The 14652-nt window shown below is 30.8% G+C and overlaps 1 protein-coding gene across 2 annotated transcripts in view; it reads right to left on the bottom strand.

Annotated features, from left to right (window-relative positions):
• Positions 1-14652, bottom strand: part of LOC142332001 (uncharacterized) — a 279107-nt gene that overhangs the window by 111991 nt on the left and 152464 nt on the right. For both annotated transcript variants that reach the window (XM_075378056.1, XM_075378057.1), the window contains exons 50-53: positions 13928-13972; positions 8687-8734; positions 4475-4516; positions 2614-2631 (exon numbers count right to left, since the gene is read on the bottom strand). In XM_075378056.1, coding sequence (XP_075234171.1) covers positions 2614-2631; positions 4475-4516; positions 8687-8734; positions 13928-13972 — 153 coding nt within the window. The remainder of the gene's footprint in view (positions 1-2613; positions 2632-4474; positions 4517-8686; positions 8735-13927; positions 13973-14652) is intronic.

Raw genomic sequence — 14652 nt, 5'->3', positions numbered from 1 at the left:
ATAGATATGGTTACACGTTATTCTCATAACAATGTAAATATACCTTGTGTCTTTTCAGTTTAATTTGTATACTCCTGTTTATCGATACGAGATATAATCTTGCATAAACATCTATAGGTACTTTGTGGAAGTGTAATGTGGCTAACAAAATTTTACTGTTAGCTACTTCATCAAAATTCCAACAGTTAACTTACTATCCTAGAACAGGAAACTGGACAGATGAGCGATCATATTATAAATCTGAAGAACAGATCATGAATAGAATTAGTTCACAGTGATTCTCACTGGGTTTAAAAGTATCTAAAGGGGTTCTGCCAATGAGTTAACACATAATATCATGATTCAGAGAACAAAAAAGAAATTAATAAACAGCACACTGATAAACAATGTTCAGGATAACAAAATGATTTTTGGAACATGAAAGATTAATGGAATGATTTGTGTAAATGTAAGGTGAGATTTTGAGATAGGCAGAAACGTGGAAGATAGATAATTAAATGAAAACTTTGAAGAATAATATTTTATCTTAAAATATTCAAGAATAAATAAATGTATATTAAAAAAAAAAAAGCTGTAGGAACAGTAATGATTCCACACATAGAAAACAGTATATAAGTTGGGAACCTGTTTCACCAATATGAATATTTCTGATAGTGAAACGTGGCAAGATCAAAATAATCAAGGTTTAAAATGGAATTAAACATGTTAGGGTTGAGTACGCTGGAAGAGAGAAGAAAGGATTTCAAGAAAAATAATGGAGACAAAATCAGTGGCGGACCCAAAACAAGAAGATTAGAAAATGTATATAAGAAAGGAGGATGATTAGGGAAATGAAAAGGAAGGTGACAAATAACAATGACGACAAATTACCGAGCAAGCACCTGATGTTAGTGTAAACAGAAATGAGAAAGAATACGCTCGAGTTAAACAATAACAATTTTTGTGAAAGTTGATTAATACATATTTTAAGTAAAATATTAGGTATAAAGCCACTACTCATAGATAGATACATTATCAGCTAACATAAGAATGATCAGTGATTACAGTGAATAATCATGTCATTTAGGATAATTTTCTAACTACTTTTTTTTATTTTAAGTGTGTTTGTGGTATAATTTAGATATATTGTAAAATATAAAGTGTGGCCAGGAAATCACTGTACCCCTAAAGTTAATGAAAAATATAAGCTAGGATATGTGTTTAGAACATACAGTATTTTCATCGGGGTTAGTTGGCAACAGTTTTTTACGTCACACATTCTGAGTAACAGGCAATTGTGCTAAAATGGCTGACACAAGTAGTTACAGCATCGAGGAGCAGTTAGTCACAAGTGTATGGGTTCATGAACAACATATGAATCAAACAATGAAGCTAATTAGTGGTAATTATTGTTTCGATAATACTTTAATAAGAATAAGTTACCACCACAAAAACCAACGTTAGCTTGGGAAAAATATGCATATAAATTAGGCAGTGTTAAAGATAGGCCATGGTAGGAACGAAAGTTAATGCGGTTAGAAACATGTGCTGCTGTTGCAGTTTCCATTGAACAATCCCTGATCAACCCAACTCATAAACGGTCAGCTGAACTTTGTATACTGCGGACAACAACACAAGACCATATGAGAAAGGACTTGAAAGACAGGCCATTTCATCTAATGCTCATCGATGAACTGTCAGTTGCAGATATGAAACATTGTGCTGCATCTTGCTGGAATTTATTAGAAAAATTCCCCGCAGCGGTGTACCGTGGAAAGATGATTTTACTGACAAATGTGCAATCTATCGTAGTTCACGTGCCAGAAATGTGTTATTTTGAGCGAAAGAAAATCCTTATTATGCGACAGAGTTTGAAAGAAATCCGCTGCATGTCATGATACGGACTGGAATGCCAGCTTGTCATATGTTTGGTCCTTATTTTTTAGATGGGGCAGTGAATGTACAAACTTATTTAAAGATTTTGGAGGCACTGTTAATACCACAGCTTCAAGACCACACTGTATACCACATACAGACCCGCTGGACCATTAAAATTAATACTATGTATCAAATGAGTAAATAAAATAATTTATTATTATGTTGCATTTTTCATTTATAACTCATTACAAATTTTTAGTTATAACTTTAGGGAGTACGGTGACTTCTCAATCACTCTGTATGAAACCAGATGATTTAATGTTTTTACTATGCTCTAAAAAGTGCATCAGGTCAAAGTTTTGCTGTTAAGTGAGAGCAGAGTAAGGCTACTTTGTCACAGAAAACATTCAGACAATATTTTTTTCATTATTTAGTGCACAAGTAATTTAACCACTTAAAAAAATATTAAAAATAAAATGTTTTGAGAAAATTTTCTGGTAAGACATTTCCATCTTTTTAAAAGTTAGTCATATTGTTTTCAAGTAATTGAGTAACTAAACTTTCTGTATGAACATTTTTCTTTTCTTTCTTTTTTTGTAAACTGCTTTAAACTAAAAATCGGTAAACTTATTAATATTAATTAACAATATCAAACACAAAAAATGATAAGTATGTTGGAAAGTTCAATGTAAATATATATGCAAATTACACAATACACAAATATTTCTATATTTATTAAATATTTTCTATACTCACTTTGTAGTCTGTCATTTTCTATAAAACAAAAAACAAACAAAAATTAGATATCTTATGTAATGAAAATTTGTAATGAAATAAATATTTCACTAAAAATTAAAAAAAATTATCATGGGTTGAGATGTACCATAATTTATCCAGCTACTAACAAAAGTTAGCAACATGGATAAATTAATATGATTTATAAACCAGTAAAAAAAAATTAAGATTCTCAGTACATGTTTCCTTTGTTATATATATGCATATGTACGTACAAACACACACACACACACACACATAAACTACTTATTATACATTACTTTATCATACGGTATGTATTATAGATTACTAATATTATACACATACATTACTTTTAGTTCACTATGAAAAAAAATTCAGTTTCTCCTAGATGAAGATTTAAATTTTTTGGAAATTTTGGTTTTGCAGTTTGTAATAATCAGATGATATCATTTTTAGTCAACAGTTGTTAAATTAATTTTTTTATTTGTATTTAGAAAATTTGTATTTGTACACAAATCAAGAATGAGTTTTTATGTTGGTTGAAAGGTAATAAGGATACTGCTGCTGTCTATGAAGAATTCCCCACAAGATTTCCTGATTCTACACTACCATCTAGTCAACATTTGCCTAAGGTGAACATTGAATTTATTTACTGATGTATAAGAGATGCTCCATGATCAGGTAGAGAGGCCTATAATCATTTGCACTTTAGGAAACAAAGTACTTGTAGAGACATTAATAAAGGGCCTAACCAAACCAGAAAAGCTTTAAATATGCAAAAACGTTTACAAAAGATTTAAAAGAAACATTTGACAGCAGGAAGAATTTAATATTCATTACAAAGCAGATAATCCTCATTTTTGTAATTCAGTGTATGACCAGATAAAATATGCTTCAAATTGAATGGCCTAATATACTGTCATAATTATGATATTTATCCACCTGATGAATTTTCTTGAATAACGAAGGCATTTAATGTACTAGGAGTTCATGTTTGGCAGATCACAAAAAAGAAGTATTAGGATATTTCTTTGACAGAAATATGTTAGATGATTAAATTATGCTGCAAGATATTGTCATTCCCAAATTATTAACTCTGTGCTTAGCAGTATTCCACATGATTTTCAAGTTAAATCCTACCTTGATAAATATTTTGTGAATGAATATGCAGATATTGAATAGAAAGCTAATAATCAATTCTATAAATAAATTAAACCAAAATAAGTTAATGTACCATATAACCAAAATTTTTATCCTATACAGAGGATATATTTATTAATTTACAATTGGTATCAATTGTAATTTCCTTTTTACTTTATAATTTATGTTAAATACTTTGTTCAATAATCTTAGATATTGACAAAATAACTATGATTTTAACTAATTTTTTATGTCTCCTGATGCTGGCGAAAAAGCCAATGTTGCTCTAACATTTGTTTTGCTCTAACATTTTTTAGTTTTTTGATACTAAAAAAGATGGATTTTTATTATTATTATTATTAATATTTTTGTATTAATTCTACCAACTGTTAATGGTTACACTTGATAAAATGTATATACACATCTGTTTGTTACATTACTTCATGTAATGTAATTTTTGTTTTCAACAACTGGTTATCAGTTTTGCTAGACTGATTTTTTTTACATTAATCATCACAGTAAAGATTTATTTACAACTGCAGTTCTGTCAGATGTAGTGCATAAGGGCAAATTCCACTTTAATAAATAAACACTGCTAGATGAGATAATGTACATAAATTAAAAAAAAAATTACAACCATAAACAAAAATATTTAATTTATTATAATTAAAATAAATTAATTATACATTTTATAACTGGATTTTAATTACAAGAAACTTACCGCAAGATATTCAGCATATACAGATCTGCAAACTATTTTTTTCTGAAAAAAAAAGAAGAATTGTAAATGACTTACATCCAATAAATTACATTAAAGAATCACGTTATATGGTTAGACTTACACTCGAGTAGATAGCAAGCTCGGAAATTATAAACGCAACCCATGATATCATACCACTTATTCACTAATAACATGATAGACAAATAACATTTTTTAATGTTTCTCTAAGTATGATACCATTTCTTGAATTGCTTTTCTGCGTACATTACAGATCTGTAAATGTAATTTTTCTATCACCCTTAGTTTTAATTAAATTAAGCTTAAAAAAAAATTAAGGGAAAATATAGTTAAAATCTGTAAAATTTATAATTTTGCACAGCCATATATCTGTGTTAGAATGATTTTACTGATGCTTTTCTTTTACAAATAGGCTCAGGCACATCCTGAATTAATGTTCAACAGTAATCAGCTAGCATGTCAATGTCCCATTTCCCTCTATAGCGGCTTTCCATCACTGAAATGTCTTGGTGGAAAAATTCACTGTGTTCATCACTTACGTCTCCGAGAAAAATTCCAGATTGTATTTTCAAAGACTTATTACATCCCTGTATGAAGTAAGAAGCTGTATGAATTAAGAAGTTGATTAACGATATTGTGGTGATTGTCAGATATTTGTTTGCCAAGAAAGTTTTTGCAAACATCTTTAAATGAAGCCCAAGCTGCACTTTCTACATTACTTAACATCGAGATAAATACACCATCTTTGACCAACTCTCTTATTTGAAGACCAACAAATATTCCTTCTTTAATTTTTCCTTCACTTACATTCAGAAATTTCTGCCTGATGTACAAAAATCCAGAACTATCCTTCTTCATTGGTTTTACAACATTTTTCATTAGTCCTAGCTTGATACGGAGAGGGGAAAAATATTTTTTGGGGTTCAACTAAGAGCTCCTGAATAATATTTTTCCCATTAGGAGTTAAGTTGTCTTATTTCTTCCACTCTTTGGTAACATAAAGTTTATTCCTAACAAGGCTGTTCCATTCGCAAAGAAAACACATGTACTTAGTATAGTCTAACTGCATACCTAACAAAATAGTTCCATGCCTAACCACATATGTTCCAGCTATGTTTTTTATAATTTATTTTTACAAGAACGTCTTTCATCACATTGTACGTCCCTTTCAAATTAATACCATAAGCGATTGGTATCAAAGGATATTTGTTACCGTTGTGTAGTAGAACGACTTTTAAACTATACTTGGATGAATCTATGAAAAGGTGCCAGTCCTCAGGTTTATGAACTTGTCCTAACTGCAACATAAGCTCATCAATATTTGTGCAATAAACCAAATTATTTTCATCAGTAAAGTTCTGAAAAAGCTCTTTTTGTTGGCTTCGAAAGCCCAAAATGTTTGTATTTTTTTAAAGTAAATTCCAACCTTACAGCCCTGATCCTAACAGTTAAGGTTGATTTTTTTTTGTTAAATTTAAATTCCTAACTAAGTCATTTAATTCACCTTTGATATAAGATGTACTTTATTCGAAGATAATTCAATATCAAAATTATTGTTGTCTTCTTCGGTACTACTTGATTCTTCATCACTGCTTTTGAAACATATATTCACAGGTGGCTCAGGAACTGAAATAATTTCACTGTGAGGTAATGGCCTGATTGCAGATTGCAGTGAAGGATATTTGACAGTATTTCTAGAGTTTTTAGAAATTACAGATACACAGTTGTTAAACAAAAGTAGAAATTGGTTACATGATCCTTTGGTTTATGCCAAACCATAGGTACAGTAAATAAAAATCACCATACATGTTTTTAGGTTTTCTATACTAATATTATAAAGAGGAAAGATTTGTTTGTTTGTATTGAATATGCTCCAAAACTACTGGACCGATTTGAAAAATTCTTTTTTCATTAGAAGCCGACATTATCCCTGATGAGCATAGGCTACTTTTTACCGCGTTATTTAAGCAACATATTTTAATTTTTCTATGTTTGTAATTCAGTAACTAGCAACTGTCCGTCGTCGTCGTGTCTCTCTTAAAGCTCGCGTCCCCACCACCGCCTGCCTCTGCTCCCTCACCCCGCTCGGCTAGCTAGGCAGCAGCATGTGACCTAAGCGTCACAGAGGTGCGGGTGGGGAGTCAATGTCACAAAATAAAGTGCTGCGTGCTCATTCGCGTGGTCGGCTTCCTACGCAGCGGTTGTGTGCGATATTGAATATTTTTCCTTGAAAATATTTTGAATTTTTTATAATTTTTTAATCACCACTTCATATACAGGCTAATTCCTGTTCAACATGTAAGCAAATAATTTAGTATTAGTTGATGTAGTATTTAGTTTTTTTTATCATTTCAAAATGCCCAAAAGATTAAGATCTCAACTTTCTAGAAATAGTTTACAGGATAGGGCAATAAAAATACGTCATGATAGAGAATCTCCATCAGAAACTGAAAATTAATGAATTTAATCAATACTAAAAAAATTTAATTTAATCAATATTAAAAATACCTAATTGAAATAGTAACAAAAAAGATTTTAATATCCTAGCTTTTATTTAGGTATCTCTTTTTTAGTAACCTCCTATGCAAAATAAGGGTGTATATGTGGTGTATATATGTATATGTATCTAAATAACAAAATGTGAAAATAAACATAAATCAACAAAAAAACATAAAAATAAGTAAAACAAAAAAATTAAAAAAAACACTTAGAGAATAAAAATAGGTGTATAGAATAGTAACTGGATACAAATAATAAAATAATCATCAAATTTATTATATCCAAACCTTCTAATATACTCTTTTTTAGTAACCTTCAGTGCAAAAAGAAAGGTGTATGTATTATGTAAATAATTTTAAAAAAAACGAAATAATACATAAAACAACAAAAAAAAAAATACAAAATATACTGAGAGAATGAAAATAGGTTTAAGTATATAATAGGTAAGCACAAAAAAATTACAAATATAACAAAAATATTTGTACTGTAGATACGCGCATAACTCTGAACGACTGCAACAAGTATCTTATTTTTTTAAATGGGTACACCAACCGTGCGAAGCCAGGCCAGGCAGCTATATTCAATAAATTAAGTGATTCCGACGCGGACGAAGTCGCGGGTTTCAGCTATGTATCACATATTCGTTAATTTTTGCGAATCGATTTTCACAATGAAGTACTATTTGTAACGATTGAATAAATCCCACGCGGATGAAGTCGCGGACCACGGCTATTATTTATATTTGTGAATTTCGATTTTTTAAGGGGTGCGACAGTGTACGGCGTGGCGGTTCAACCAACACAACCACTGTTACTGTATGTGCGACGCGACTGGCTACACCCACCTCCGGTTACTTGACTAAAAACCATAAAAGAAAAGTGATTAAAAACTTTTTAAAAAAATGGAAACGAAGTACGGTCACCACTAAGTGGTGTTTGTTGAGTAACACTAAGGACCGGGAAAAAATATTTTTATCCGTACGAACTACAAAAAAGCAGTTGTAACTAATATTTTTCAGATGGAGGCCGACTGTTTTGAAACCAACATTCTTGGATCGCTCAAAGTTTCTGGTCCTGTACTGACCGAACTGTTGCTCTAAAGGAATTACAATACACTGATATATTTTTATAAATTGAACAGACTTCAATTTTTATTTATTATTATGATTCTACAAGCACGGATTTAATACAGCGGAGTCCAAGGGGCAGAGCCCTCTGGCTATAAGGATAGGGAAGGAAGAGCGAAACGAGCCATGACCGGCTAAATATCCCCTGACTGTGACGGGATACCCAAGTAACCATATAGCGCGGGCGAAGCCGCAACGGTGATGCTAGTATTCAATAAAATAACTGAAAGTTTTAATTAATTAAAATGATTGTTTCAAAATGAGCTGTGTTACCACCGGAAACTCCATTAAAGTGTTAAAAGAAATCTGCATAAATATTTAAAAAAATAATACTTTTTCAATTTTAAATGTTAAATAAAATAAAACTAGTGTGACATTTAAAAAAAAAATTAGACCAGAGAAATAAACATTAAAAAATAATTAACTTGAAAAATCAACTAATAATTCAAAAAAGAATAGTACTTTTTTAATTCTGTATTTTATGTAAACTTTATTATGAATTGATAAATAGAGCAATAAAAGATCATTTAGTCTAAAACAAATGCAAAAAAGTAAACTAAAACACTTACCAGATACACTCCATCATTTTCAGAGACCAGTTTTTCACATTTTGCTCTCTGGAAAAAAAAAATTGCCATCACATCAATTATCCTCTATTTTGGATATCATTAAACAGTTCAAGTGGATAATTTATGCCACACAACACAAGGGAAGGCCAAGATTATTGATAAATTGAGCTAATTATAACTTTATCTGTTGAAGGATAGGAAGCAGGATAGATGACACTGTTTGGAGAGGATAAATGTCAGGATCTTTAGAGAAAATGGGTATGTTGTATTTGCATGGTTTAGCAGAATCATCTCTAACAATGGACTGACCTAGGGATTATTATTTCCAATCAAAATAAATGTTATTGATAGGAATATTGGTTGGAATTATTTATTGGGCTGGAAAAAATCCAAATTTAGATCTGAGATGATTATTGGGTAAATCTAGGCCTTCTACACCAAACTAGTTCATCTATATGTTCTTTTTTTACCCAGAACCTTCCTGACAAACTGCAGAAAGGATGCCACTCAATCTTAAGTCTAGGACCTGTAATAAACATTTATAAGAATATTGTAATTCGACAATTTCTAAAGATAAGTGTGTACAAATGATATCAATATTTAAGATATTCACCAACATATGGTTATCTACTTGAGGGATTCTTCGCACCACGTTCATTTCTGTTCTATAATTGAATTATTATTATTGAACTATTGAAGCCTGGCATGGTTGATAATAATCAGAGAATGATATTGCACATTTAAAATATTGTGTAATAACTATGGTTGCTATGCAGATGAAATATATGTTCTCTTGCCCCCAAAAGTTTCTTTTTTGAAAAAAAAAGATATATATGTATCTGTATTTATGATTACTGAAACTACAGACTATTTGATGATACTTTCCTTTTCTTCTAATGTAAATTATATATAAATTTCCACAAATAATTTTTAAAAACTGAATATTTCATAAATTTTAGATTTGAAAGAAATATTTAAAAATTATTTTTAAGATTAAAATATATCTTTACTACAACAAAAATAGGTTTGAATTTTTATAATTATGCATTAAAATGTTGCCGTGCTTCAATAAGAATTTTTTCACTTTGTAAAGATTAAAGGTAAATACAAAATTTCAATAAATTGTGTATTAAAAAAATAATATTTTATTATTGCTTTCTTGCATAAACCATAAATAAACTGTATTTTCTAAACAGCCTTTCTCATACAAATGTCAACCTCACCATTACGCATGGTAGCGTGGTTGGCTGCATGGCGCACTCTATTTTCACAGAAGAGGCTATGGTGACAGGAATCTTCAGTATAAAAGATCACCATTCTACCAAGTGCCAACAGCTTCTGAGGAGGGTGGTTGAGCGGGTAGAAGCCAAGGCCCTCTATTGTTCTGTGAGTGAGAAATTGCTCCTGAATGTGGAGGAACCATAGTTCTCAATGGCATTAGGATGCCTTCTGCATCCTAATGCCATTGAGAAGAAAAATAAAAAACCATTAAGAACCAGAACATGGGATATCTTAACACTACTACAAAGTGGAAAACTTAAAAATGCAAAGATTGAGATGGCCAAAAATAACTTAGACATACTTGGTATGAGTGAAGTGAGGTGGGTGGAGAGATATCAAGCAGATTTCCAGTTTTATTTTTCAGGGGCAGAAAGGTGTGGCAGTAATAGATTAGGTAACCTGATAAGTAAGAAAGTGATACAAAAAATATTAAAAGGCGAGTTATATTGATGAAACAGCGATGATGATGATGATGATGAGGATAAAGGGAGAACATAATGATATTGTAATAATTCATATGAACATACCAACCATTCAGCACACAAATGAGGAAGTAAACCAGTGTTATGAAAAGACAGAAAAGTTAATTGGGAAAGAAAAGAAGGGGCATGGGCATCTAGTGATACTAGCAGATTGGAATGCTGTGGTAGAAGAGGGAAGGGAAAACAAGGCAGTGGAAAAATATTGTCCAGGAATTAGAAATGAAGGAGGAGAAAGACTGGTTAGAATTTGCATAGAGAAGAAATTAGCGTTAGGAAACACCCAGTTTGAAAATCATAAAATAAGATATACATAGGATTCACGAATGAATAGACAAAAATATCAAACTCATTATTTTATTATACAACAAAGGTTTAGAAGTTTTTAAAGAATACTAAGGCTTATCCAGGTGCAGATATAAATTCAGATCACAATCTAGTTGCAGAACATTAGGTTCAAGAAAATTGGGAGTGACAGCAGAAGAGATTACTATGATTTGGAGAAGCTAAGGAAACAGGAAAGGAAAAAGTGATGCTGGAAAAAATGAGAATGGGAGATAAACAACGTAATACAAGTGATAAGTGGATGACAATGAAGAAGGGTTTAAAGAAACAGCAAAAGAGATGATAGGCTTTAAAAGCAGGAACAGAATATGAAAGCAGCAGGTTACAAGTGAAATTTTTGACTAGATGAATGAAAGGAGAAATGTACAAACAGAAGGATATATAGAGGATTGAATAATGAACTAAAAAGGGAAACGGAAAAAACTAAGGAAAAGTGGCTTGAGGAAAAATGTACAGCAATAGAAAGTTTGGAAAAAGAAGGGAGATATAAGCTAATGTATAAAAAAGCTTGAGAAATAGTTTTTAAAGAAAATAAAATTTATCAGATAGATGCAAACGATGAGAAACACTTAATGAAAAGGAGGAAATAAAAAGTAGATTTTGGGAATACATTGCAAATTTATATGCGTTAGGAGAAAGCAAAGAGAAACTGATATGGGAGTGAAAGAAGTGTACAAAGTTAATGAAGATCAAAAAGGGTATAATATATTAAAAAGGGAAGTAAATGAGGCAATTAAAATGATGAGAAAAGGAGAAGTCAAGAGATGTGATGAAATACCAATTTTAACTGTTCAAAGCACTAGGAGAGACAGGAGAATTGTTATTACTAGATCCATGCAACGGAATATTTGAAGAAGGAAAGTGGCCAGAGGAATTCTGGGATACAATTAAGGTACCAATAGAAAAGAAAAGAAAAGAAATACAATGAATTGTGAAAAACATGGAATGATTAGCCTAATATCACACGCAGCTAAGGCACAATTAAGGGTTCTAAATAAGAGAATATACAACAAATTGGATGGCAGTATTGAGGAAGAACAGTATGGGTTTAGGAGAGAGCTGTTGGAACAATGGACGCTATAGTACTGCCAAGAGTAATACATGAGAGATACATGAAAAGGAGGTGGAGAGGGTATGTTGCATCTGTCGATCTAGAAAAGGCATATGACAAGAGTTTAGATGTGATAAATTACTGTTAATTTTGAAAAAGAAGGGAGTTGATTGGAAAGAGAAGTGCCTACTATAAGAAGTATAGAATAAAAGTGAGGGGTAGGAGATGAAATGATAGGAAGAATAGGGATTGGAAGGGGAGTGAGGCAAGAATGCTGCATGTACCCAACACTGTTTAGTATGTATCAGGAAGAAATAACTAAATGCTGTCTGAATGGGAAAAGAGAAATAAAGATCGGGAGAAGAAGAATAAAATGTATATGTTTTGCTGATGACATAGCGATACTGGCGGAGAGTCCAAGTAAACTAAATGAAATGCTCAATGACTTAAATGAAGCTAGCAAAAGTCAAGGTATGAGAATAAACAAAAAAATGTATCGTATTAGGTGAAAAAGAGGAGAGGATTAAGATAAGGAATGAAGTTTTAAGAGCAAGTGAATAAATTTCAGACTTGGGGAGCTTCATAACTGAAGACCTACTTGTACATAGAAATTAAAACAAGAATATAAAGAAATCAGCAGGCATTTAAAATAGTTAAATTTAGTGTTGAGAAAGAGATTAAAAAGATGTTTTATTTGGAGTGTAATGCACTATGGAGCTAAAACGTGAACAATGAGAAAGGCAGACAGAAACGAACCAAGGCATTTGAGATGTGGGTGTGGCACAGAATGATAAATGTCAGGTGGCAAGACCATGTAACAAATTAAGTATTAAGGAGAATCAAAGAGAACAGAATAATGCTAAATGTGATTGAGTATGGAAGAAACTGGCTAGGTCATTTATGAGAAGAAGGTGTTTATTAGTGGATGCGATAGAAGGCTTCGTGAATGGATGGAAAGGAAACGATTTTAAATGACGGATGAGATTATGGAAAACGGAAAATATGCTGAAACAGAAGTTAGCAAAAGAAAGAATAAGGTGGAGGACCTGCCTAATGGCAGAACACTATGAATGAATGAATGAATGAATTTCCTAAAAATAATCAAATTTGTATCAGATGGTAATCACAGTGAATCAAGAAAGAAAAAACAAGAAATTGCATCAACTTTCCACCGACAAAAAAATTAATTAATTTCTGGTCATATGATGAGAATTCAGCCTCATAATAATAGCAATGTATAAAAACACCAGTATTTCCTTTACATAAAAACAGGAAAGAATTTTACTAAAAAAAAAAAAAAAAAAACAAATCCTACTAATCTAATATCAATAAAATAAGAAAAAAAATATGTGAGAGACTGACAATTCAGCTTTTCAAAATAAATGCATGCATGTACATAAACATGTTATAAATACACCAAACTACACCAATTTTCACTCATAATAAATCATCCTTTCAAAAGCCTGTGATACTACTACACAACATTAAACAGTAACAAGAAAATCAAATTTTAACAATGTATAATTTGTTGCAGTATTTATATTTTATAAATTATAAATTTTCATTTTCTTAATGTATATGTTGCAATTTTTTCAACTAGTGAACAATAAGCATTGCCCAGGACCAAATGAGATGAGGCAGTTAATCTACATGTATAACATGTAAATGAGTATAGTCTTGTACAGGTTCAGGCTGACCATTCCTGAAATGTGAGGTTAATTGAACCTCAACCACCAAAGCAGAACAGTATCCACTGTCTAGTATTCATATCTGTATAAAAGCAACTAACTTTTACAAGAATTTGAACTGCAGAACCTTTGACTTCGAAAATCAACTCTTTGAGAAAAACAAAAAAAAAACACAATATGTTAGTGCAAGATATAAACTTATATCTTCCAATCCAGTTTTTTAATAACTCTCAATGTGTATATTATATATAATAGCAGTGTGGTTAGGGAAAAGTGTTTTCCTTTCATCATTTGTTCCTTTATTTATTGAATAACCCTCATAGTAGAGTTGGATTAAGGATTCCTAAAGAAAAATAAAAATTAATGAGCTTGTTTAAAAATTTAATGTCATACTCACAAGATTATGGGCTTTCTCATTTTTGTAATCTATATTAGTGAAGGCCTGTAAAAAACAGGATAAAATAAAAATTAAATTTTGATTACTATCTACATTTTTTGTTAATATACATGTTATAATGAAATATTTTTGAACATATAAATTTTTTTTACTTTACAGTAATGTTAATATTTTGAAAAGAAAACTTAATGTAATTTTATTTTAAAAATAATGTATTATAATCTGTTATATCTACATTAAAAAGACAAAATTAAATTTTTCTTAACACCGAATAGAAAAATTAACGTGATTTACCTGTATTCGATGTATATAGAAGAAATATGTGCTCAAAATTTTTTGATAGCTTCTGAATTGTGAATTACTTTGTAGTAATTATTTTTTTCATAACGTTATTTAATGTGTTTGTTACTTCATTTTTGCTTCACATCCTTCTATTTTCTAAGCTGCAATAATATCGGAGATTTCAGATGGCTATAGAACCATTAAGCTAAATAGATGGCGAGATGCTTACAACAAGAAAATTTACGAAGGCTATTCTAAAACTGATTTCAAACTGTAGCCATCACAACACGTCCATATTTAGTAGTCCCCAGCATTTATAATTTTATTATGAGTCTGTACACTGACCATTCAATACCGGTAAAGTACTGGACTGTGTCACATTTATGGTGAAGAATATTTAATTGCTGGCTTTTATCAGCAAAATTCAAATGAATTTCACGAAA

This window comes from Lycorma delicatula, chromosome 11 (assembly GCF_047948215.1).
Source record: "Lycorma delicatula isolate Av1 chromosome 11, ASM4794821v1, whole genome shotgun sequence".
NCBI lineage: Eukaryota > Metazoa > Arthropoda > Insecta > Hemiptera > Fulgoridae > Lycorma > Lycorma delicatula.
Note: the sequence above shows the minus strand (reverse complement) of the source record. Positions and strands in the feature narration are given on the sequence as shown.